Source organism: Petromyzon marinus, chromosome 66 (genome assembly GCF_048934315.1).
Source record: "Petromyzon marinus isolate PM22_M1 ecotype Great Lakes invasive population chromosome 66, UKy_Petmar_22M1.pri1.0, whole genome shotgun sequence".
Classification (NCBI taxonomy): Eukaryota; Metazoa; Chordata; class Hyperoartia; order Petromyzontiformes; family Petromyzontidae; genus Petromyzon; species Petromyzon marinus.
The window spans coordinates 5,938,812-5,962,030 of record NC_133732.1 but is presented as its reverse complement, the minus strand read 5'-3'; the positions used below and the strand labels follow the sequence as shown (position 1 = coordinate 5,962,030).

Sequence of the window (23,219 nt, the reverse complement as noted above, 5' to 3'; positions counted from 1 at the left end):
TCACAATTGATGGCAGCTCAACGAAGTAGGCTTAGCATCATCATCATCATCACGTGCAAGTTTATTAGTGGCAGCCAAATAACTTTAAACGCATAAAGAGAGACACAACGACATATTACTGACGCCCATAGAGATACACAGAGACCCATAGAGACCCATAGAGACACACAGAGACCCATAGACACACACGGACACCCATATAAATACAAAGAGACCCATAGAGACCCATAGAGACACACAGACCCATCGAGATACACAAACACCCATAGAGATACACAGAGACCCATAGAGACCCATAGAGACACACAGAGACCCATAGAGACACACAGATACCCATAGAGACACACAGACCCATATAGATACACGGACACCCATAGAGATATGCAGAGACCCATAGAGACACACAGAGACCCATAGAGACACACATAGACCCATAGAGATACACAGACCCATCGAGATATACGAACACCCATATAAATACACAGAGACCCATAGAGACACACAGAGACCCATATAGATACACGGGCACCCATAGAGACACACAGAGACCCATAAAGACACACAGAGACCCATATAGATACACGGGCACCCATAGAGATACACAGAGACCCATAGAGACCCATAGAGACACACACAGACCCATAGAGACACACAGAGACCCATATAGATACACGGGCACCCATAGAGATACACAGAGACCCATAGAGATACAGAGTCCCATCGAGACACGGAGACCCATAATGCTCTAAACGCGCGACGTTGATTCTAAGTGCGGAGGGATAACACCGCTGGACCTTAACAAAAACTACACTCGGTGACCACCACGGGGAGAGAGAGATGCACCTCCAAAGAAACAGGCGTTAGGGTCGGGATAGAACCAACAAACCTCCTGAATACCAGACGAGGTAGTTAACACCTCCGAGCCACCGTGGACAGCAGTAGTGGACGTGAAGCCTCGGGGAGTTGAAGGAGGAGGGGGCGAGGAGGCGTGGGAATTGAGAGGAGCTGGAGCGAGTGAGCACCCCGGCAAATCCCTCGAGCAATCTCCGCATCATCTCTCGTTTCGAGTGGGGTCTCTCACGCACAGCCCGAACAGACCGAGCACGAAGCTTCGCCAGCAATTGCTGGCGAACCTTCGTGGCAGGCCAGATGTGTGGAGAGAACCTCCTGCCCTTCATTCCTTTAAATAGAGGCGACGGATGCGATGACGTCACTTGCGAGGTCCTTCCTGTGCGAAGTGGGGAGCGATTAATGGCCCGCATTATGCATCGCAGTGGGTATCCGTTACCGGTTGGCTTGTTCGCATGGTAATCGACGTACATTTTGCATGCACTTCACGCGTGCCCACTGTCCTTGCCCCTCCTGTCGTTAGTTGTGCCACTACATTGGTCGCGAAAGCCTACGTGTCAAAGCCCCGATCAATGTTTTTTTTCTCCAGCCGATCCCCGTCCTCCTCAACGGTTCCACTTCTGCTTCCCGCCTCTTCCCGTTTGAGCCTCTCCTCCAATCCTGTCAAAATCCCCCTTGCCTGCCGACCAATCATCCTGCAGGCCTCTCTGCGCCAATAGGAGGCCTTGGCCTACTTCCTGCAAGTCCACTGGGCTGCACATTTGCTTGGGGTGAGTGCTTCTTATTTTTGGTCATTACACGTGCATTGGCTTTTGAGTGTGTGGTTACGGCCAGTTTCTTAACAACAACAACAACAACAAAAAACTACCATCGCAGTGTGTTGCGCCAATAGCGTACAATACAGGGACTCCTCTGCTTATGAACGCGATGGGTTCCAGAGCTCTGCCCGTTAGTCTGGTTTGTTCGTAAGTCCAACTTCACTCCTGTCGATTCGTTGTACGGCACGTGCATTGAACACGGGGAATGCCTTCAAAATGTGTATGATCTCCTGCAGACGCAGGTGCCACTGATCCTGCATGCTCTGCAGATGTCGACGTCACCGCCGCCATCGATCGCGCGGCGGTTCAACTTACGACCCTCGGTGCGAACGGCTGCAACCGGGGAAACGGAGAGGTCTGTTGGTATCTCAGAAGGCTGGAAAGTCGAATGCCCGCAAGTGGAGGACTCCCTGTGCACTGTTGCGCTCAGATTCTCATTCTACTCGGGGAACAGAAGAAATCCCGTGAACGAGCTGTCGCGATAGCCCAGTTGAAAGAACATTCCAAAATAAGCGTCCAGCACCTCAAGCCAGACCTTGTCACCCGCCTTTAGGCTCAGCACTGACCCACCACTCATAGCCGTGGCAAATATGGTAGCCGTGTAGTCATTGCAAAAGTGAACGACCCGCTCGCCGTTCTTCGTCAGCGCCACGCACAGGGGCGTTTGACGTACGTGGGCGTGCATCACGAAGTAGTAGAGGCCCGGGTGAACGCAGGTGAACTTCCCGCTCAGGGGATCGTAGTGGCCCTGATCATTGCTGACGACGACGTCGAACTTGATGGGCGAGCCCGCGGGGGGATTGGAGGAGGAGATCTTGGCCGTGAAGGCCGACTTGGGGACCGCGGGGCTCCCTCCCTCGTCGCCCTTCGATCCGCGCGGTCCCGGAGGACCGATGGGGCCCGCTCCGCCGCTGGGACCCAGTTTACCCGGGGCACCTGAAAACAAATGACAGTTGACATTTATTTGTAAGGCACCTTCAACTCATGTCTCAAAGCACAGGAAAGCCGAGTGTTCTGACGTGGAGAGAGAGAGAGAGAGAACGTCTGAAGCGAACTGGGTATGCATGCATGTCTGTACGTTGAGCCTACGTAGCCAACCACACTAATTGAAGGTGCGGGCGAAGCACAGTAAACTAAACACAAACATGCGTACGCTTTGGTTCTATTCGGTAAAGTCACGTAGGTGAAAAAATAAAACAACAAAAATCACGACGTTTCGGCCACAACACAAGTAGCCTTCGTCAGGTGAAGGGGACCGTGCTGCCACGAAGACAGCGTTGGAATCAAGAAAGCCATGTTCTAAGTCAGACCAAACATGAAACTAATTTCAATGGCGCAGTATATTTATCCATGTAGTGAAATACCAAACTTTCACAGCAGCTTATTTCCCTTCAAGACAACGTTTGCATTGTCAAATTCCCCTCCCCCTCCCCCCGTGTTAAGTGTTCTATCAGCACTTCAAGTGTTCCACCAGCACTTTAGGATAATTCCTTTGTCAAAGCGTTTGGTTTCCTCCCACACAGCTTAAAGGACGCGACCTGCGCTTGACTTTCGATATTCCAACGCTGTCCTCGTGACAGCACGGTCCCTTCACCTGATGAAGGCCACTTGTGTTGTGTCCGAAACGTCGTGATTTTTGTTGTTTCATTTTTTTTTTTTACCCACGTGACTTTAACGAAGAGAACCAAAGAGTGTGGATCCTTGCAGTCACGAAAGCTTCAAATCTAGAAACAAAGATTCAATTTTAAGGAAATTAGTTCTCAACCGAGACGACCAGCGGCTTCCGAGCATCGGAAGGGAAGAGCGTTCCAGACGGCCGCAAGAATCGGCGGCATCTGAAAGCGCCGCGCGATGACCTCGGCGACCGCCGCCTTCGTCCGATGGCTGAGCCAAAAGCCGCAGCTGCTGCCGATGAGTTCACGTGATAATGGCTTTCGCTCCTTGACGAGATCAGCAGCGAGGTTGCTGTGCATCCTTTGACGACGGGCGCCGCCTTTGACTACGAGCGCCACCTTTGACTACGAGCACCATCTTTGACTACGAGCGCCATCTTTGACTACGAGCGCCATCTTTGACTACGAGCGCCATCTTTGACTACGAGCGCCATCTTTGACTACGAGCGCCATCTTTGACTACGAGCGCCACCTTTGACTATGAGCGCCATCTTTGACTACGAGCGCCATCTTTGACTACGAGCGCCATCTTTGACTACGAGCGCCATCTTTGACTAAGAGCGCCATCTTTGACTACGAGCGCCACCTTTGACTAATAGCGCCATCTTTGACTACGAGCGCCATCTTTGACTACGAGCGCCATCTTTGACTAAGAGCGCCATCTTTGACTACGAGCGCCACCTTTGACTAAGAGCGCCATCTTTGACTAAGAGCGCCATCTGTGACTAAGAGCGCCATCTTTGACTAAGAGCACCATCTTTGACTACGAGCGCCATCTTTGACTAAGAGCGCCATCTTTGACTAAGAGCGCCACCTTTGACTACGAGCGCCATCTTTGACTACGAGCGCCATCTTTGACTAAGAGCGCCATCTTTGACTACAAGCGCCATCTTTGACTACAAGCGCCATCTTTGACTACAAGCGCCATCTTTGACTACGAGCGCCACCTTTGACTACGAGCACCACCTTTGACTACGAGCGCCACCTTTGACTAAGAGCGCCATCTTTGACTACGGGCACCATCTTTGACTGAGAGCGCCATCTTTGACTAAGAGCGCCACCTTTGACTAAGAGCGCCATCTTTGACTACGAGCGCCATCTTTGACTACGAGCACCACCTTTGACTACGAGCGCCATCTTTGACTACAAGCGCCATCTTTGACTACAAGCGCCACCTTTGACTACGAGCGCCATCTTTGATGACGAGCGCCATCTTTGACTACGAGCGCCATCTTTGACTACGAGCACCACCTTTGATGACGAGTGCCATCTTTGACTACGAGCGCCATCTTTGACTACGAGCGCCATCTTTGACTACGAGCGCCGCCTTTGACTATGAGCGCCATCTTTGACTAAGAGCGCCATCTTTGACTACGAGCGCCATCTTTGACTAAGAGCGCCATCTTTGACTAAGAGCGCCATCTTTGACTACGAGCGCCATCTTTGATGACGAGCGCCATCTTTGACTACGAGCGCCACCTTTGACTAAGAGCGCCATCTTTGACTAAGAGCGCCACCTTTGACTACGAGCGCCACCTTTGACTACGAACGCCATCTTTGACTAAGAGCGCCACCTTTGACTACGAGCGCCATCTTTGACTAAGAGCGCCATCTTTGACTACGAGCGCCACCTTTGACTAAGAGCGCCTTCTTTGACTACGGGCACCATCCTTTGACTACGAGCGCCATCTTTGACTACGAGCACCATCTTTGACTACAAGCGCCACCTTTGACTACGAGCGCCATCTTTGATGACGAGCGCCATCTTTGACTACGAGCGCCATCTTTGACTACGAGCACCACCTTTGATGACGAGTGCCATCTTTGACTACGAGCGCCATCTTTGACTACGAGCGCCATCTTTGACTACGAGCGCCGCCTTTGACTATGAGCGCCATCTTTGACTAAGAGCGCCATCTTTGACTACGAGCGCCATCTTTGACTAAGAGCGCCATCTTTGACTAAGAGCGCCATCTTTGACTACGAGCGCCATCTTTGATGACGAGCGCCATCTTTGACTACGAGCGCCACCTTTGACTAAGAGCGCCATCTTTGACTAAGAGCGCCATCTTTGACTACGAGCGCCACCTTTGACTAAGAGCGCCTTCTTTGACTACGGGCACCATCCTTTGACTACGAGCGCCATCTTTGACTACGAGCACCATCTTTGATGACGAGCGCCACCTTTGACTAAGAGCGCCATCTTTGACTACGAGCGCCATCTTTGACTAAGAGCGCCATCTTTGACTACGAGCGCCATCTTTGATGACGAGCGCCATCTTTGACTACGAGCACCATCTTTGACTAAGAGCGCCATCTTTGACTACGAGTGCCATCTTTGACTACGAGCACCATCTTTGACTAAGAGCGCCATCTTTGACTACGAGCGCCATCTTTGATGACGAGCGCCGTCTTTGACTACGAGCACCATCTTTGACTACGAGTGCCACCTTTGACTACGAGCGCCGCCTTTGACTACGAGTGCCACCTTTGACTACGAGCGCCATCTTTGACTAAGAGCGCCATCTTTGACTACAAGCGCCATCTTTGACTACGAGCGCCATCTTTGACTACGAGTGCCACCTTTGACTACGAGCGCCATCTTTGACTACAAGATCCACCTTTGACTAAGAGCGCCATCTTTGACTACGAGCACCATCTTTGACTACGAGCGCCATCTTTGACTACGAGCGCCATCTTTGACTACGAGCGCCACCTTTGACTATGAGTGCCATCTTTGACTACGAGCGCCATCTTTGACTACGAGCGCCATCTTTGACTAAGAGCGCCATCTTTGACTACGGGCACCATCTTTGACTACGAGCGCCATCTTTGACTAAGAGCGCCATCTTTGACTAAGAGCGCCATCTTTGACTACGTTCGCCATCTTTGACTACGAGCGCCATCTTTGACTACGAGCGCCATCTTTGACTACGAGCACCACCTTTGACTACGAGCACCATCTTTGACTACGAGCACCATCTTTGACTACGTTCGCCATCTTTGACTACGAGCGCCATCTTTGACTAAGAGCGCCATCTTTGACTACGAGCGCCATCTTTGACTACGAGCGCCATCTTTGACTACCAGCGCCACCTTTGACTACCAGCGCCACCTTTGACTACGGGCACCACCTTTGACTACGGGCACCATCTTTGACTACGAGCGCCACCTTTGACTAAGAGCGCCATCTTTGACTACGAGCACCATCTTTGACTAAGAGCGCCACCTTTGATGACGGGCGCCATCTTTGACTACGAGCGCCATCTTTGACTACGAGCGCCATCTTTGACTACGAGCGCCATTTTTGACTACGAGCACCACCTTTGACTACGGGCGCCATCTTTGATGACGAGCGCCACCTTTGACTACAAGCGCCACCTTTGACTACGAGCGCCATCTTTGACTACGAGCACCATCTTTGACTACCAGCGCCACCTGTGACTATGAGCGCCACCTTTGACTACGAGCGCCATCTTTGACTACGAGCGCCACCTTTGACTACGAGCGCCACCTTTGACTACGAACGCCACCTTTGACTACGAGCGCCACCTTTGACTACGAGCGCCACCATTTGTCCCGAAGGCTCCTCCCGCGTCTTGCCATGGTCACGTCCGCCGAAGCGTCCTGCCACCCCGGCCGCTACCACGCGGGGGCCCGTTGTTATTTTGTCAGATGCGTTGAGCCGATTAATGACGAACGTGAGTTGCGCTATTATTATTATTATCAATATTATTATCATACCGTTCACGTGGGGAGAAGGGAGGCGGGGAGATAGCGTGTCACTCCGATCCTCTCTTCTTGGTGGTTGGAGGCAGTCGCCCCCCAGCAACAACAACGGGGGGCGGAGGAGCGGTCGCTCACGACAACGAGCGGAGCGCCGGGGGCGGCTGAGACGCAGGGAGTTGCTGCCACCGGTGGCGCATCTACCTGGTGATCTCGGTGAGCCAACCCATGGCACCTGCTGGGGGTCTGTCCCGAGACCTCCTCCTGTCAGCAGCGAGCCTCCGACACTTCACGTGGGGCACCCGGCCTGGCACTGACGCCGTGGTGATGTCACCGTCGTATTTGGTGGCAATTGGCGGGTTGTATTGCATAGCGGTCGTGAGTGATAAGGGGCAGCTACTTCGATGGCAAGGGTGGTTGGTAGAGGGTGCGTGGGTGAAGGAGGGGGCGGTGGTGGGAGAAGGCAGCTCCACAATTTGCGGACAGCGGAGGAGCAATGGGCGTCTCGCGACCACCGTGGTTCCCCAGGCTCACCTTTGTCGCCCGCGGCTCCTTTGCTCCCGGGAATTCCGGGCTCACCCTTGGATCCGGTCACTCCTGGGTCCACAGAGGCGCGCACGGATTGGGATCGGTTCACGGGTTACAACAACAACAATAGGAACAAACGGGGGTGGGTGGGTGGGGGAGGAGTGGGGGGGGGGGGTCCTCCATGAATTCCTCACCATCACTACCACCATCACCACCACCATCGTCAAATCATCATCAAAGGGAATCAAAATAACACGTTGCTCTTTACAATGTGTTATTTATTGTCGTTATTGTTATTAAACATTTACCATTTCACACCACCCCCCCCCCTCCCACCTCTATGCCCCCCGCCCCAGCCCCTCCCCCCCCCCATATTGGTCCCATTGGAGCGAAGTTTCTGCGCTCGCGAGCGCTTTCAAGAACGTGACCCTCGTGCATAGAGAAGGAGAGAGGCCTTCGCTGCATTACATTTGATGCTATGACGTCGAAGCCCGCGTGGGGGGGGGGGAGGGTGGTGGGCGGAGGTGGAGGTGCCCCCCCCCTCCCCAAAAGCGCGTGTGGGCAGGGCCTAGGGCAGCCGCACGAATTCGCCGCGTACCCTAGGGCAGCAGCGGTCCCCAGCCGCCCCGAATTCGCCGCGTACCCTAGGGCAGCAGCGGTCCCCAGCCGCCCCGAATTCGCCGCGTACCCTAGGGCAGCAGCGGTCCCCAGCCGCCCGAATTCGCCGCGTACCCTAGGGCAGCAGCGGTCCCCAGCCGCCCCGAATTCGCCGCGTACCCTAGGGCAGCAGCGGTCCCCAGCCGCCCCGAATTCACCGCGTACCCTAGGGCAGCAGCGGTCCCCAGCCGCCCCGAATTCGCCGCGTACCCTGGGGCAGCAGCGGTCCCCAGCCGCCCGAATTCGCCGCGTACCCTGGGGCAGCAGCGGTCCCCAGCCGCACAAATTCGCCGCGTACCCTAGGGCAGCAGCGGTCCCCAGCCGCCCGAATTCGCCGCGTACCTTAGGGCAGCAGCGGTCCCCAGCCGCACGAATTCGCCGTGTACCCTAGGGCAGCAGCGGTCCCCAGCCGCACGAATTTGCCGCGTACCCTGGGGCAGCAGCGGTCCCCAGCCGCCCGAATTCGCCGCGTACCCTAGGGCAGCAGCGGTCCCCAGCCGCCCGAATTCGCCGCGTACCCTAGCGCAGCAGCGGTCCCCAACCTTTTTGGCACCAGGGACCGGTGTCGTGGGAGACAATTTTTTTTCACGGACCGGCGGTGTGTGTGTATGTGTGTGTGTGGGGGGGGTTCATCTTTGGAGTCTTTCTACCTTTTCAAAGAAGCTCTCCGGCGACGTTTTTTGTCCGTTACTCATTGTGGCTACTAGGGGGTTAGAGCTCGTGGACAACACCACGTGACTGAGACGAGTGCCCAGTGCGGGGAAGAGGCGCGGACGGAAGCGGTAAATAATAAAATAATTTGGGGGCGGGTCCACGTGATCGGACTCGCCGCTCAGCACCACCACCACCTCCTGCTGCTGTGCGGCCCGGTTCCTCACAGGCCACGGACCGGTAGCGGTAGCGGACCGGGGGTCGGTGACCCCTGCCCTAGGGGATGGCTCTCTAGGGGTTTGTGTGTGGGCCACTGGGTTGGGGGGTTGTGGGATTGTTGGGTTGGTAGGGGGGTGGGGGGAAGGGCCGGAGAAGGGGGTCACCTTTCTCTCCGTCCCGGCCGTCCCTGCCGGGAGCGCCGTGGTGCCCTGGGATTCCCGGAATCCCGGCGACGCACGACCCCGGCGGCTCCGGGGTGCGCGACCCGCCGGATTCTGCCAGCGCGACGACAAGAAGCGACGCCAGCAGCGGGAACAGGCGGAGGAACATCGCCAACATCGCTCCTCCCACTCGTTCTGAAGCGACACAAACGGTGGGCAAAGGTGGAACAACATCGCCAACATCGCTCCTCCCACTCGTTCTGAAGCGACACAAACGGTGGGCAAAGGTGGAACAACATCGCCAACATCGCTCCTCCCGCTCGTTCTGAAGCGACACGAACGGTGGGCAAAGGTGGAACAACATCGCCAACATCGCTCCTCCCACTCGTTCTGAAGCGACATGAACAGTGGGCCACAGGTGGAACAACATCACCAACATCACTCCTCCCCTTGTTCTGAACCGACACGAACGGTGGGCAAAGGTGGAACAACATCGCCAACATCACTCCTCCCCTTGTTCTGAAGCGACACGAGGATTATGTTGATGATGATGAAGATGATGATGATGATGACGCCGATGACGATGATGACGATGATGATGATAATGACGATGATGACGATGACGACAATGACGACGATGATGATGACGACGATGATGACGATGATGATGACGATGATAACGATGACGACGATGACAATGACGTCGATGACGATGATGACGACGATGATGATGATGATGATAATGACGATGATGCCGGTGACAATGACGATGACGATGATGACGATGATGATGACGACGATGATGACGACGATGACGATGATGATGATGCCGATGACAATGATGACGATGATGATGACGATGATGACGACGATGATGACGATGATGACGATGATGACGATGGGCCCACTTCGTTGCGCTATAATTTGCGATACTGACCGTGTACCTCGTATTTTTTCACTCTGTCTATGCTGGTATGTGCAATCCAGAGGTTGAACACGAAATTTAACACTCTTCTGAAATTCGTGGTCCGCCAGGAAGTGTCTAACTGTGTTGTTGATCTGACTGGATGTGCTTCACATAATGTTTTTTTCAGGTTTGTTGAATTCTCATCTCTCATCTTTTTGTTGTTATTTACCTCCACGATTTGTTCTTGACACCTGATGAAGATCGCTTGCATTGTGATCGAAACGTCGTGATTGTTTTTTTGTTTTAATATAATTTTATTGTATTTCTACATACGTGACTTTACCGAAAAAAACCAATGAGTAATTTTATGCAGTCACGAAAGCTTTAATACTTTAATAATTTGTGATAGCCAAGTTGCTTCTGAATAAACAGGAAGCGAGCTTCGTTTGTTTTGTATATTTATTGTTCGAGCGCTTTGTTTACCGTTCCTATCCATGGCACTCCTATCGTGCCACTGTGTTTGTGTCTTTGTTGTTGCAACGTTCCGATTCCCGTGCACCCCACCCCCCTTCCCCTTTACTGGGACATCTGATTAGTGATGTTGTTGTTCTTCTTTGGTTCTTTCGGTAAAGTCACCACGTAGAATGAGAATAAAATAATACATTTATAAAATAAAATAACGCAATCATATTCTCACGACGTTTCGGCCACAACACAAGCGGCCTTCATCAGGTGAAGGGACGAGACTGTCTGGAGGACAGCGCTGGAGTGAGAAAGCCACGCTGAGATCACGACCTTTAAGCTGTGTGAGAAGAAACAAAGCGCCTTGACAAAGGAATTAGCATAGAATTTAGCATTGAAATGGCTGAGTGATTAGCTTGTGACTGGTCACAGAAATGGCTATGTTAAAGTTAAAGCAAACACATCCGCAGAGGCACCCCTTGACAAAGGAATTAGCATAGAATTTAGCATTGAAATAGCTAAGTTAAAGCATACACATCCGCAGAGGCATCCCTTGACAAAGGAATTAGCATAGAATTTAGCATTGAAATAGCTGAGTGATTAGCTTGTAACTGGTCACAGAAATAGCTATGTTAAAGTCAGAGCATACACATTCACAGAGGCACCGCGTGCAAATCAAACAGGAGAATTTAGCATTGAAATAACTAGGCGAATTTAGTATTGAAATAACTGAGTGATTAGCTTGTGACTGGTCACAGAAATGGCTATGTTGAAGTCAAGGCCTACACATCTGAGCTATTCACAGTAACTGGGTATACACTACAATATATAATGAATACTACATAGTGAACCAATAAAAAACTAAAATATAAATTACCTCAATGTTATCAATAAACTCTATATATTCTCCAATAAGCTAAGCTACCAACAATAAGTCGTTGTATATCACAATGCTATATGGCGAAAAAATGGGTGGATTCTTACCCTCAAATTTAAATTCGCCTAGTTATTTCAATGCTAAATTCTCCTGTTTGATTTGTACGAGGTGCCTCTGTGAATGTATATGCTCTGACTTTAACATAGCTCTTTCTGTGACCAGTTACAAGCTAATCACTCAGCTATTTCAATGCTAAATTCTATGCTAATTCCTTTGTCAAGGGGTGCCTCTGCGGATGTGTATGCTTTAACTTTAACATAGCACTTTCTGTGACCAGTCACAAGCTAATCACTCAGCCATTTCAATGCTAAATTATATGCTAATTCCTTTGTCAAGGCGCTTTGTTTCTTCTCACACAGCTTAAGGGTCGCGATCTGAGCGTGGCTTTTTCACTCCAGCGCTGTCCTCCAGACAGTCTCGTCCCTTCACCTGATGAAGGCCGCTTGTATTGTGGCCGAAACGTCGTGAGAATATTATTGCGTTATTTTATTTTATCAATTTATTATTTTATTCTCATTCTACGTGGTGGTGACTTTACCGAAAGAACCAAAGAAGATGAATCCTTGCAGTCACGAAAGCTTTAAATCGAGATGTTGTTGTTGTTGATGTTGCTGTTGCGATGTTACCTTTAACGGGAAAACCGGGGCAGTCGTAAAGCAGCCGCGGGACGGAGCCCTCCGAGCCGCTGTTTCTGTTCCGCCGTCGGAGATTCCTTTGCAACTCCGGCAAAAGAGCCTCGGTTTCGGAGTCCGATTTTTACCTGGAGAATTTATTAACCCGGCCCTTGCCCTCTCCTCCTCCTTCTCCTTCTACAACAGCAACAGAACAAACAAACAACCAAACTGGATGGGTCTCGCGAAGGGCGTTCTATGGGCACGCCATCCGCCACGCCAAGGTCGCTGTCCCCTTCGACCTGAGCGCGTGTTCGTGGCACGCGTTGGCACAGACGCATTGAGCGGTGCGGCGGCCGCGCTTAATGATCCGTGACGGGCGCACGAGAGGAGACCCCCAACAACAAAAAAAACATCAACACCACACGATGTTACGGGGCGGGTTTGGAGAAATCCGACGTTAAAAAAAATATTTTAAAAAATCACCAAGCCACTGGGAATCTTTGAACCTCCAGAGAAATTGTTTCTCGTGCGCGTGTGTGAGTGTCTGTGTGTGTGTGTGTCTTTGTGTGTACAGTGGGGGAAAAAAAGTATTTGATCCCCTGGCTGATTTTGTATGTTTTGCCCACTGACAAAGAAATGATCAGTCTATAATTTTAATGGTAGGTTTATTTGAACCGTGAGAGAGGCAGAATAACAACAACAAAATCCAGAAAAACGCATGTCAAAATTTGTATAAATTGATTTGCATTCTAATTAGGGAAATAAGTATTTGACCCCCTCTCAATCAGAACGTTTTCTGGCTCCCAGGTGTCTTTTGTACAGGTAACGAGCTGAGATTAGGAGCACACTCTTAAAGGGAGTGCTCTTAATCTCAGCTTGTTACCTATATAAAAGAAACCTGTCCACAAAAGTAATCATTCAATCAGATTCCAAACTCTCCACCATGGCCAAGACCAAAGAGCTCTCCAAGGATGTCAGGGACAAGATTGTAGACCTACACAAGGCTGGAATGGGCTACAAGACCATTGCCAAGCAGCTTGGTGAGAAGGTGACAACAGTTGGTGCAATTATTCGCAAATGGAAGAAACACAGAAGAACTGTCAATCTCCCTCGGCCTGGGGCTCCATGCAAGATCTCACCTCGTGGAGTTGCAATGATCATGAGAATTGTGAGGAATCAGCCCAGAACTACACGGGAGGATCTTGTCAATGATCTCAAGGCAGCTGGGACCATAGTCACCAAGAAAACAATTGGTAACACACTACGCCGTGAAGGACTGAAATCCTGCAGCGCCCGCAAGGTCCCCCTGCTCAAGAAAGCACATATACATGCTCGTCTGAAATTTGCCAATGAACATCTGAATGATTCAGAGGACAACTGGGTGAAATGTTGTGGTCAGATGAGACGAAAATGGAGCTCTTTGGCATCAAATCAACTCGCCGTGTTTGGAGGAGGAATGCTGCCTATGACCCCAAGAACACCATCCCCACCGGCAAATATGGAGGTGGAAACATTATGCTTTGGGGGTGTTTTTCTGCTAAGGGGACAGGACAACTTCACCGCATCAAAGGGACGATGGACGGGGCCATGTACCGTCAATTCTTAGGTGAGAATCTCCTTCCCTCAGCCAGGGCATTGAAAATGGGTCGTGGATGGGTATTACAACATGACAATGACCCAAAACACACGGCCAAAGCAACAAAGGAGTGGCTCAAGAAGAAGCACATTAAGGTCTTGGAGTGGCCTAGCCAGTCTCCAGACCTTAATTCCATAGAAAATCTGTGGAGGGAGCTGAAGGTTCGAGTTGCCAAACGTCAGCCTCGAAACCTTAATGACTTGGAGAAGATCTACAAAGAGGAGTGGTACAAAATCCCTCCTGAGATGTGTGCAAACCTGGTGGTCAACTACAAGAAACGTCTGACCTCTGTGATTGCCAACAAGGGTTCTGCCACAGAGTACTAAGTCATGTTTTGCAGAGGGATCAAATACTTATTTCCCTCATTAAAATGCAAATCCATTTATAACATTTGACATGCGTTTTTCTGGATTTTGTTGTTGTTATTCTGTCTCTCACTGTTCAAATAAACCTACCATTAAAATTATAGACTCATCATTTATTTGTCAGTGGGCAAACGTACAAAATCAGCAGGTGGTCAAATACTTTTTTCCCTCACTATATCTGTGTGTGAGTGTCTGCGTGTGAGTGTCTGTGTTCTTCGTGCTTTCGGAGTCCCTGACCTCCTGCTCACGATCATTAAGGACCTTCATGATGGTGAGCGGGCCCGAGTAAAACTACGTGGCCGGGAGTCAGAGCCATTCCCTGTACACCTTGGGGTGCGACAGGGATGTCCTCTGGCTCCCACATTATTTAAGATCTATTTTGACCACGTAGTTCATGAAGCCTTCAATAGCTGTACCGGGGGAATTTCCATTTGGTACAGATATAATGGGAGGCTGATCAATGCTCGGGTGCGGTCAAGGGATGGCTCCCTATTGCTCAACCACGTTATGTATGCCGATGATTCGGTAATTGCTGCTCACTCAGAGAGTTGGAGACACGGCTGCTGAAACTGGAGCATGCCACTAAGAGGTGGGGCCTTACACTTTGGTTCTATTCGGTAAAGTCACTTAAAAAACAACAACAAAATAAAAAAATCACGACGTTTCGGCCACAACACAAGTGGCCTTCATCAGGTGAAGGGACCGTGCTGTCATGAGGACAGCGTTGGAGTGAAAACAGCCAAGCCCAGGTCGCGTCCTTTAAGCTGTGAGGGAGGAAACAAAACGCTTTGACAAAGGAATTAGAATAAAAATGAGCATGATGTACGTAGGAGGTACATGGAGCATGATGGACCAGGAGCGGGTGGGGACCATAACGGACCAGCAGCAGGGGGGGGGGGGAGGGGGGGAGTGAGTGGAGTGAGTGAGTGGAGTGAGTAGAGGGAGTGGAGTGAGTGAGTGAGTGGAGTGAGTGGAGTGAGTGAGTGAGTAGAGTGAGTGGAGTGAGTGGAGTGAGTGGAGTGAGTGAGTGAGTGGAGTGAGTAAGTGAGTGAGTGGGGTGAGTGAGTAGAGTGAGTGAGTGAGTGGAGTGAGTGGAGTGAGTGAGTGAAGTGAGTGAGTGAGTGAGTGGAGTGAGTGAGTGGAGTGAGTGGAGTGAGTGAGTGGAGTGAGTGGAGTGAGTGAGTGGAGTGAGTGAGTGGAGTGAGTGAGTGAGTGGAGTGAGTGGAGTGAGTGAGTGAGTAGAGTGAGTGAGTGAGTGGAGTGAGTGAGTGATTGGAGTGAGTGGAGTGAGTGGAGTGAGTGGAGTGAGTGAGTGGAGTGAGTGAGTGAGTGGAGTGAGTGGAGTGAGTGAGTGGAGTGAGTGAGTGAGTGGAGTGAGTGAGTGAGTAGAGTGAGTGAGTGAGTGGAGTGAGTGGAGTGGAGTGAGTGGAGTGAGTGGAGTGAGTGAGTGGAGTGAGTGAGTGGAGTGAGTGAGTGAGTGGAGTGAGTGAGTGAGTAGAGTGAGTGGAGTGAGTGGAGTGAGTGAGTGAGTGGAGTTAATAGAGTGAGTGAGTGGAGTGAGTGGAGTGAGTGAGTGGGGCCTTACCATCAGCCCCACCAAAACTAAGCACCTGCCTGGGTATTTTGTACCATTGGACACTCCACCCCCACAACTCCCAATCGGTGATGGGGCAGTTGTGGAGAGAGTGGAGAGTTTCCCATACCTGGGCAGTGTGCTTATGACCGGCTCCAGTTTAACAGCAGAGGTCTCACTCCGAATCAGTCGAGCGGCAATATCTTTTCATCGGTTGCGTAACGCTGTGTGGAAGCTACCTGGTCTGTCGCTCCGCACGAAGCTTCAGGTCTTCTCGGCCACGGCCATTCCTTCTCTACGCTTGCAAAACGTGGACCCTCCTAATGGAGCATCTTCGCCGGTTAGAAACATTTAGGCTCGCCTGCCTACGATCCATCCTGGGTTTAACCAGGCGAGATTGTGTGAGGAGCTCACATATCCTTGAAAGATCTGGGCAAAGTCCCATCGGTGAGCTCCTCCGGCAGGCAAGGCTGCGTTGGCTGGGTCATGTAGCCCGCATGCCCAGCCATCGCATGCCTCAAGAGCTTTTGTTCGGCCGGATCCAGGGGGCTAAACGGGCGCGGCACGGGCTAGAGAACAGATGGAGTGACGTGGTACAGGAGGACGTGGAGCTGAGTGGACTTGCCAATGACTGGTACCAGCGGTGTCAAGTTCGGCCTCTGTGGAGGAGGCTCGTGAAGGATGCTACTGGGCAGTTGGAGGCAGTCGCCCTCCAACAACAACGGAGGGCAGAGGAGCGACGCTCACAACAACGAGCAGAGCGCCGGGTGGCTAAAGCACAGCAAATTGGCACAGTAGGGGGCACAGGTGGTGCATCAGCCAGTCATCTCAGTCATCTCAATCAGTCGACCCGTGGCACCTGCTGGGTCTGCCTCGTGACCTCCTGCCAGCGGGCGTTCGACACTTTACGTGGCCTCAAGGTGCACCTAGCCTGACACAAGCGTCGTGGTGACGTCACCGCCACTTCGTGACCAAGAGCGGTTGTTGTTGGTGGGGTAAAGTGTGGGTGACTCCCTCCTCTTGGTGGTGGTGGTGGTGTAAAGTGTGGGTGACTCCCACCTCTTGGTGGTGGTGGTGGTGGGGTAAAGTGTGGGTGACTCCCTCCTCTTGGTGGTGGTGGTGGTGTAAAGTGTGGGTGACTCCCTCCTCTTGGTGGTGGTGTAAAGTGTGGGTGACTCCCTCCTCTTGGTGGTGATGGGGTAAAGTGTGGGTGACTCCCTCCACTTGGTGGTGTTGGTGGTGGGGTAAAGTGTGGGTGACTCCCTCCTCTTGGTGGTGGTGGTGGGGTAAAGTGTGGGTGACTCCCTCCTCTTGGTGCTGGTGGTGGTGGTGTAAAGTGTGGGTGACTCCCTTCTCTTGGTGGTGGTGGTGGTGGTGTAAAGTGTGGGTGACTCCCTCCTCTTGGTGGTGTTGGTGGTGGGGTAAAGTGTGGGTGACTCCCTCCTCTTGGTGGTGTTGGTGGTGGGGTAAAGTGTGGGTGACTCCCTTCTCTTGGTGGTGGTGGTGTAAAGTGTGGGTGACTCCCTCCTCTTGGTGGTGGTGGTAGGGTGAAGTGTGGGTGACTCCCTTCTCTTGATGGTGGTGGTGGGGTGAAGTGTGGGTGACTCCCTTCTCTTGGTGGTGGTGGTGGTGGGGTGAAGTGTGGGTGACTCCCTCCTCTTGGTGGTGGTGGTGGTGTAAAGTGTGGGTGACTCACTCCTCTTGGTGGTGGTGGTGGTGTAAAGTGTGGGTGACTCCCTCCTCTTGGTGGTGGTGGTGGTGGGGTAAAGTGTGGGTGACTCCCTCCTCTTGGTGGTGGTGGTGGTGTAAAGTGTGGGTGACTCCCTCCTCTTGGTGGTGGTGGTGGTGTAAAGTGTGGGTGACTCCCTCCTCTTGGTGGTGTTGGTGGTGGGGTAAAGTGTGGGTGACTCCCTCCTCTTGGTGGTGTTGGTGGTGGGGTAAAGTGTGGGTGACTCCCTTCTCTTGGTGGTGGTGGTGTAAAGTGTGGGTGACTCCCTCCTCTTGGTGGTGGTGGTAGGGTGAAGTGTGGGTGACTCCCTTCTCTTGATGGTGGTGGTGGGGTGAAGTGTGGGTGACTCCCTTCTCTTGGTGGTGGTGGTGGTGGGGTGAAGTGTGGGTGACTCCCTCCTCTTGGTGGTGGTGGTGGTGTAAAGTGTGGGTGACTCACTCCTCTTGGTGGTGGTGGTGGTGTAAAGTGTGGGTGACTCCCTCCTCTTGGTGGTGGTGGTGGTGGGGTAAAGTGTGGGTGACTCCCACCTCTTGGTGGTGGTGGTGGTGGGGTAAAGTGTGGGTGACTCCCACCTCTTGGTGGTGGTGGTGGTGGTGTAAAGTGTGGGTGACTCCCTCCTCTTGATGGTGGTGGTGGTGGTGTAAAGTGTGGGTGACTCCCACCTCTTGATGGTGGTGGTGGGGTAAAGTGTGGGTGACTCCCATCTCTTGGTGGTGGTGGTGGTGTAAAGTGTGGGTGACTCCCTCCTCTTGATGGTGGTGGTGGTGTAAAGTGTGGGTGACTGCCACCTCTTGATGGTGGTGGTGGGGTAAAGTGTGGGTGACTCCCTCCTCTTGATGGTGGTGGTGGTGGTGTAAAGTGTGGGTGACTCCCTCCTCTTGGTGGTGGTGGTGGTGGTGTAAAGTGTGGGTGACTCCCACCTCTTGATGGTGGTGGTGGGGTAAAGTGTGGGTGACTCCCACCTCTTGGTGGTGGTGGTGGGGTAAAGTGTGGGTGACTCCCTCCTCTTGATGGTGGTGGTGGTGTAAAGTGTGGGTGACTCCCACCTCTTGATGGTGGTGGTGGGGTGAAGTGTGGGTGACTCCCTCCTCTTGATGGTGGTGGTGGGGTAAAGTGTGGGTGACTCCCTCCTCTTGGTGGTGGTGGTGGTGGTGTAAAGTGTGGGTGACTCCCTCCTCTTGGTGGTGGTGGTGGGGTAGAGTGTGGGTGACTCCCTCCTCTTGGTGGTGGTGGTGGTGTAAAGTGTGGGTGACTCCCTCCTCTTGATGGTGGTGGTGGGGTAAAGTGTGGGTGACTCCCATCTCTTGGTGGTGGTGGTGGTGTAAAGTGTGGGTGACTCCCTCCTCTTGGTGGTGGTGGGGTGAAGTGTGGGTGACTCCCATCTCTTGGTGGTGGTGGTGGGGTGAAGTGTGGGTGACTCCCTCCTCTTGGTGGTGGTGGTGGTGTAAAGTGTGGGTGACTCCCTCCTCTTGATGGTGGTGGTGGGGTAAAGTTTGGGTGACCACCACCTCTTAGTGGCTGCGCCTTTGTCTTTGTTCATCGGCGATCTGGTTTCATCCGACTTTGCCCCCTTCCTCTATACCCCTCCCCCCTCCTCGATCCCCCACCCTCACCCTCCATGCCTCTACCTCCCTCCCCCATCACCCCCTCACCCTCCCACTCAACCCCCATCACTCCCTCCACCATCACCACCCCCATCACCTCCCCCATCACCACCCCCATCACCCCACTCTGTTTCCTCCACTGGGAAACCGAACGAGTTTGGCGAGGGGCCTTATTTGCCTTCGCGCGTTCCACCACCACCACCACCACCGCCCCCTTTGCACCTTCAAATGTAAACAAAGACAAAAGCGACAAAGACACCCCAGGTAGCCTCTCGCAGGCTGCTGGGGGCAAGTGCTGTTCGGAGCCATCAGCGGCGGCGGCAGCGCCGCCCGTGAAGGCTGCCGGCACCGTGGGACGTGATTGGGTGGGTGGGGAGCAGTAGTACCACGCCCGGCCGCCTTTGTCTCCCCCACAGCCCTGTACACACACACACACACCTGTACACACACCTATACACACACCTTTACACACACACACCTGTACACACACCTGTACACACACCTGTAAACACACACACCTGTACACACACATATACACACGCACACACCTGTACACACACACCTGTACACACACCTGTACACACATTAACACCTGTACACATATCTGTACAAACGCACACACCTGTACACACACACACCTGTACACACACCTTAACACACGGACACACCTGTACACTAACACAAACCTGTACACACACCTATACACACGCACACACCTGTACACACACACCTGTACACACCTGTACACACACCTATACACAAACACACACCTGTACACACACCTATACATACACCTGTACACACACACCTGTACAAACACACTTGTAAACACACACACCTGCACACACACCTGTACACAAACACGTGTACACACACCTGTACACACACCTATACACACCTATACACACGCACACACCTGTACACACACCTATACACACACACACCTGTACACACACCTATACACACGCATACACCTGTACACTAACACACACCTGTACAGACATCTATACACACACCTGTACACACACCTGTACATACACACGCAAACCTGTACACACACCTGTACACACACCTATACACACCTATTCACACGCACACACCTGTACACTGACACACACCTGCACGCACACCTATACACACACCTATACACACACCTATACACACGCACACACCTGTACACACGCCTATACACACGCACACACCTGTACACTAACACACACCTGTACACACACACCTGTACACACGCACACACCTGTACACACACTAACACCTGTACACACACTAACACCTGTACACACACCTGTACACACACACCTGTACACAAACACACCTGTACACACACACCTGTACACACACCTGTAAACACACACACACAGCTGTGCACACACACGCCTGTACACACACCTGTACACACACCTGTACACACACACCGGTACATACACCTGTACATACGCACAAACCTGTACACTAACACACCTGTACACACACCTATACACACGCACACACCTGTATACTAACACACCTGTACACTAACACACCTGTACACTAACACACCTGTACACTAACACACCTGTACACTAACACACCTGTACACTAACACACCTGTACACTAACACACCTGTACACACACGCACACGCCTGTATACAAACACGCACACGCCTGTACACGCACGCACACGCCTGTACACACACGCCTGTACACACACGCCTGTACACACACGCCTGTACACACACGCCTGTACACACACGCCTGTACACACACGCCTGTACACACACGCCTGTACACACACGCCTGTACACACACACCTGTACACACACACACACACACACCTGTACAGACATCTATACACACATCTATACGCACACCTGTACACACACGCGCACGCGCTGTACACACACGCGCACGCGCTGTACACACACGCGCACGCGCTGTACACACACGCGCACGCGCTGTACACACACGCGCACGCGCTGTACACACACGCGCACGCGCTGTACACACACGCGCACGCCCTGTACACACACGCGCACGCCCTGTACACACACGCGCACGCCCTGTACACACACGCGCACGCCCTGTACACACACGCGCACGCCCTGTACACACACGCGCACGCCCTGTACACACACGCGCACGCCCTGTACACACACGCGCACGCCCTGTACACACACGCGCACGCCCTGTACACACACGCGCACGCCCTGTACACACACGCGCACGCCCTGTACACACACGCGCACGCCCTGTACACACACGCGCACGCCCTGTACACACACGCGCACGCCCTGTACACACACGCGCACGCCCCGTATAGCCTTAATAGACTGTAGGGGCAAGTGCTGTTAGCGAGCACCTATGAAGGCCGGAACGGTACACGAGGGGGTGGGTGGCCAGCACCACGCCCGACCGCCTTTGTCTCCCTAGTGACGATGTTTACACACCGCACCAGGTACTCATTTGAGGCTGAGTCGACCTAGGGGAGGCCCGGGACCGGTTCAAATAATCGTCACTGGTGTTGGCCGTGAGCGGGAATCGAACCCGGGTCGCCAGGTTCTTAGCGCAGCGCGCTAACCGCTACACTATCGCTACATGTATACACACACATGTACACACACACACACACCTGTACACACACCTGTACACACCTGTACACACACACCTGTACATAAACACACACCTGTACACACACGCACACACCGTACACACACCTTTACATACACACACACACCTGTACACACATACGCACACACCTGTACATACACACACCTGTACACACACACGCACACCTATACATACACACACCTGTACACACACACACGCACAAACCTATACATACAGACACACCTGTACACACACACACCTGTACACACACACCTGTACACACACGCACACACCTGTACATACACACACCTATACACACACACACACGCACACACCTATACATACACACACCTGTACACACACACGCACACACCTATACATACAGACACACCTGTACACACACCTGTAAACACACACACCTGTACACACTCGCACACACCTGTACATGTACACACACGCACACACCTGTACATACACACACTTGTACACACACACAGACCTGTACATACACACACCTGTACATACACACACCTATACGCACACCTGTACACACACCTGTACATACATACATACACACGCACACACCTGTACACACACACACCTGTACACACACGTACACACATGTACGTACACACGCACCTGTACACACACCTGTACATACACAAACACACGCACACACCTGTACATACACACACACACCTGTACATACACACACCTGTATATACACACACCTGTACATACACCTGTACACACCTGTACACACACACACACCTGTACATACACACACCTACACACACACCTGTACATACACACACATGTACACACACACACACCTGTACATGTACACACACGCACACACCTGTACATGTACATACACGCACACACCTGTACATACACACACACACCTGTACATACACACACACACCTGTACATGTACATGGACGTACACACTTGTACACACATCTGTACATACACACACCTGTACACATATCTGTACACACACCTGTACACACACACCTATACATACAGACACACCTGTACACACACACCTGTACATACACACACCTGTACATACGTTCATACATACATACATACGCACACACCTGTACATACACACACACACCTGTACATACACACACACACCTGTACATACACACACACCTCTACATACATACACACATACACCTATACATACAGACACCTGGAAATACACACATACACACACACCTGTACACACACACACCTGTACACACACACACCGGTACACACACACACACCGGTACACCCACCGGTACACACACCGGTACACACACCGGTACACACACGACAAAGATCCCCCATATAGCCTTAACAGACTGTAGGGGCAAGTGCTGTTAGCGAGCACCTATGAAGGCCGGAACAGTACACGAGGGGGTGGGTGGCCAGCACTGCGCCCGACCGCCTTTGTCTCCCTAGTGAGACACACACACAGACCTGTACATACACACACCTGTACATACACACACCTG

The 23,219-nt window shown here is 52.3% G+C and overlaps 1 protein-coding gene across 1 annotated transcript; it reads right to left on the bottom strand.

Annotated features, from left to right (window-relative positions):
• Positions 1 to 43: 43 nt before the first annotated feature.
• LOC116956565 (complement C1q tumor necrosis factor-related protein 5-like) lies at positions 44 to 12,482 on the bottom strand. The gene is made up of 4 exons (XM_076054471.1): positions 12,215 to 12,482; positions 9,286 to 9,477; positions 7,601 to 7,663; positions 44 to 2,603 (listed from the first exon to the last, which is right to left on the bottom strand). Exons 2-4 carry the CDS (start codon positions 9,458 to 9,460, stop codon positions 2,107 to 2,109), a joined length of 735 nt encoding a protein of 244 aa, XP_075910586.1. The 5' UTR covers positions 9,461 to 9,477; positions 12,215 to 12,482; the 3' UTR covers positions 44 to 2,106.
• Positions 12,483 to 23,219: the final 10,737 nt, after the last annotated feature.

Coding starts and splice junctions, on each gene's coding strand:
- LOC116956565 (XM_076054471.1), bottom strand. CDS start 9,460: ATGTTGGCGATGTTCCTCCGCCTGTTCCCGCTGCTGGCGTCGCTTCTT. Junction 7,664..9,285: donor CGGCCGGGACGGAGAGAAAG/GTGACCCCCTTC, acceptor CTGTGGACCCAG/GAGTGACCGGATCCAAGGGT. Junction 2,604..7,600: donor AGGAGCCGCGGGCGACAAAG/GTGAGCCTGGGG, acceptor ATTTGTTTTCAG/GTGCCCCGGGTAAACTGGGT.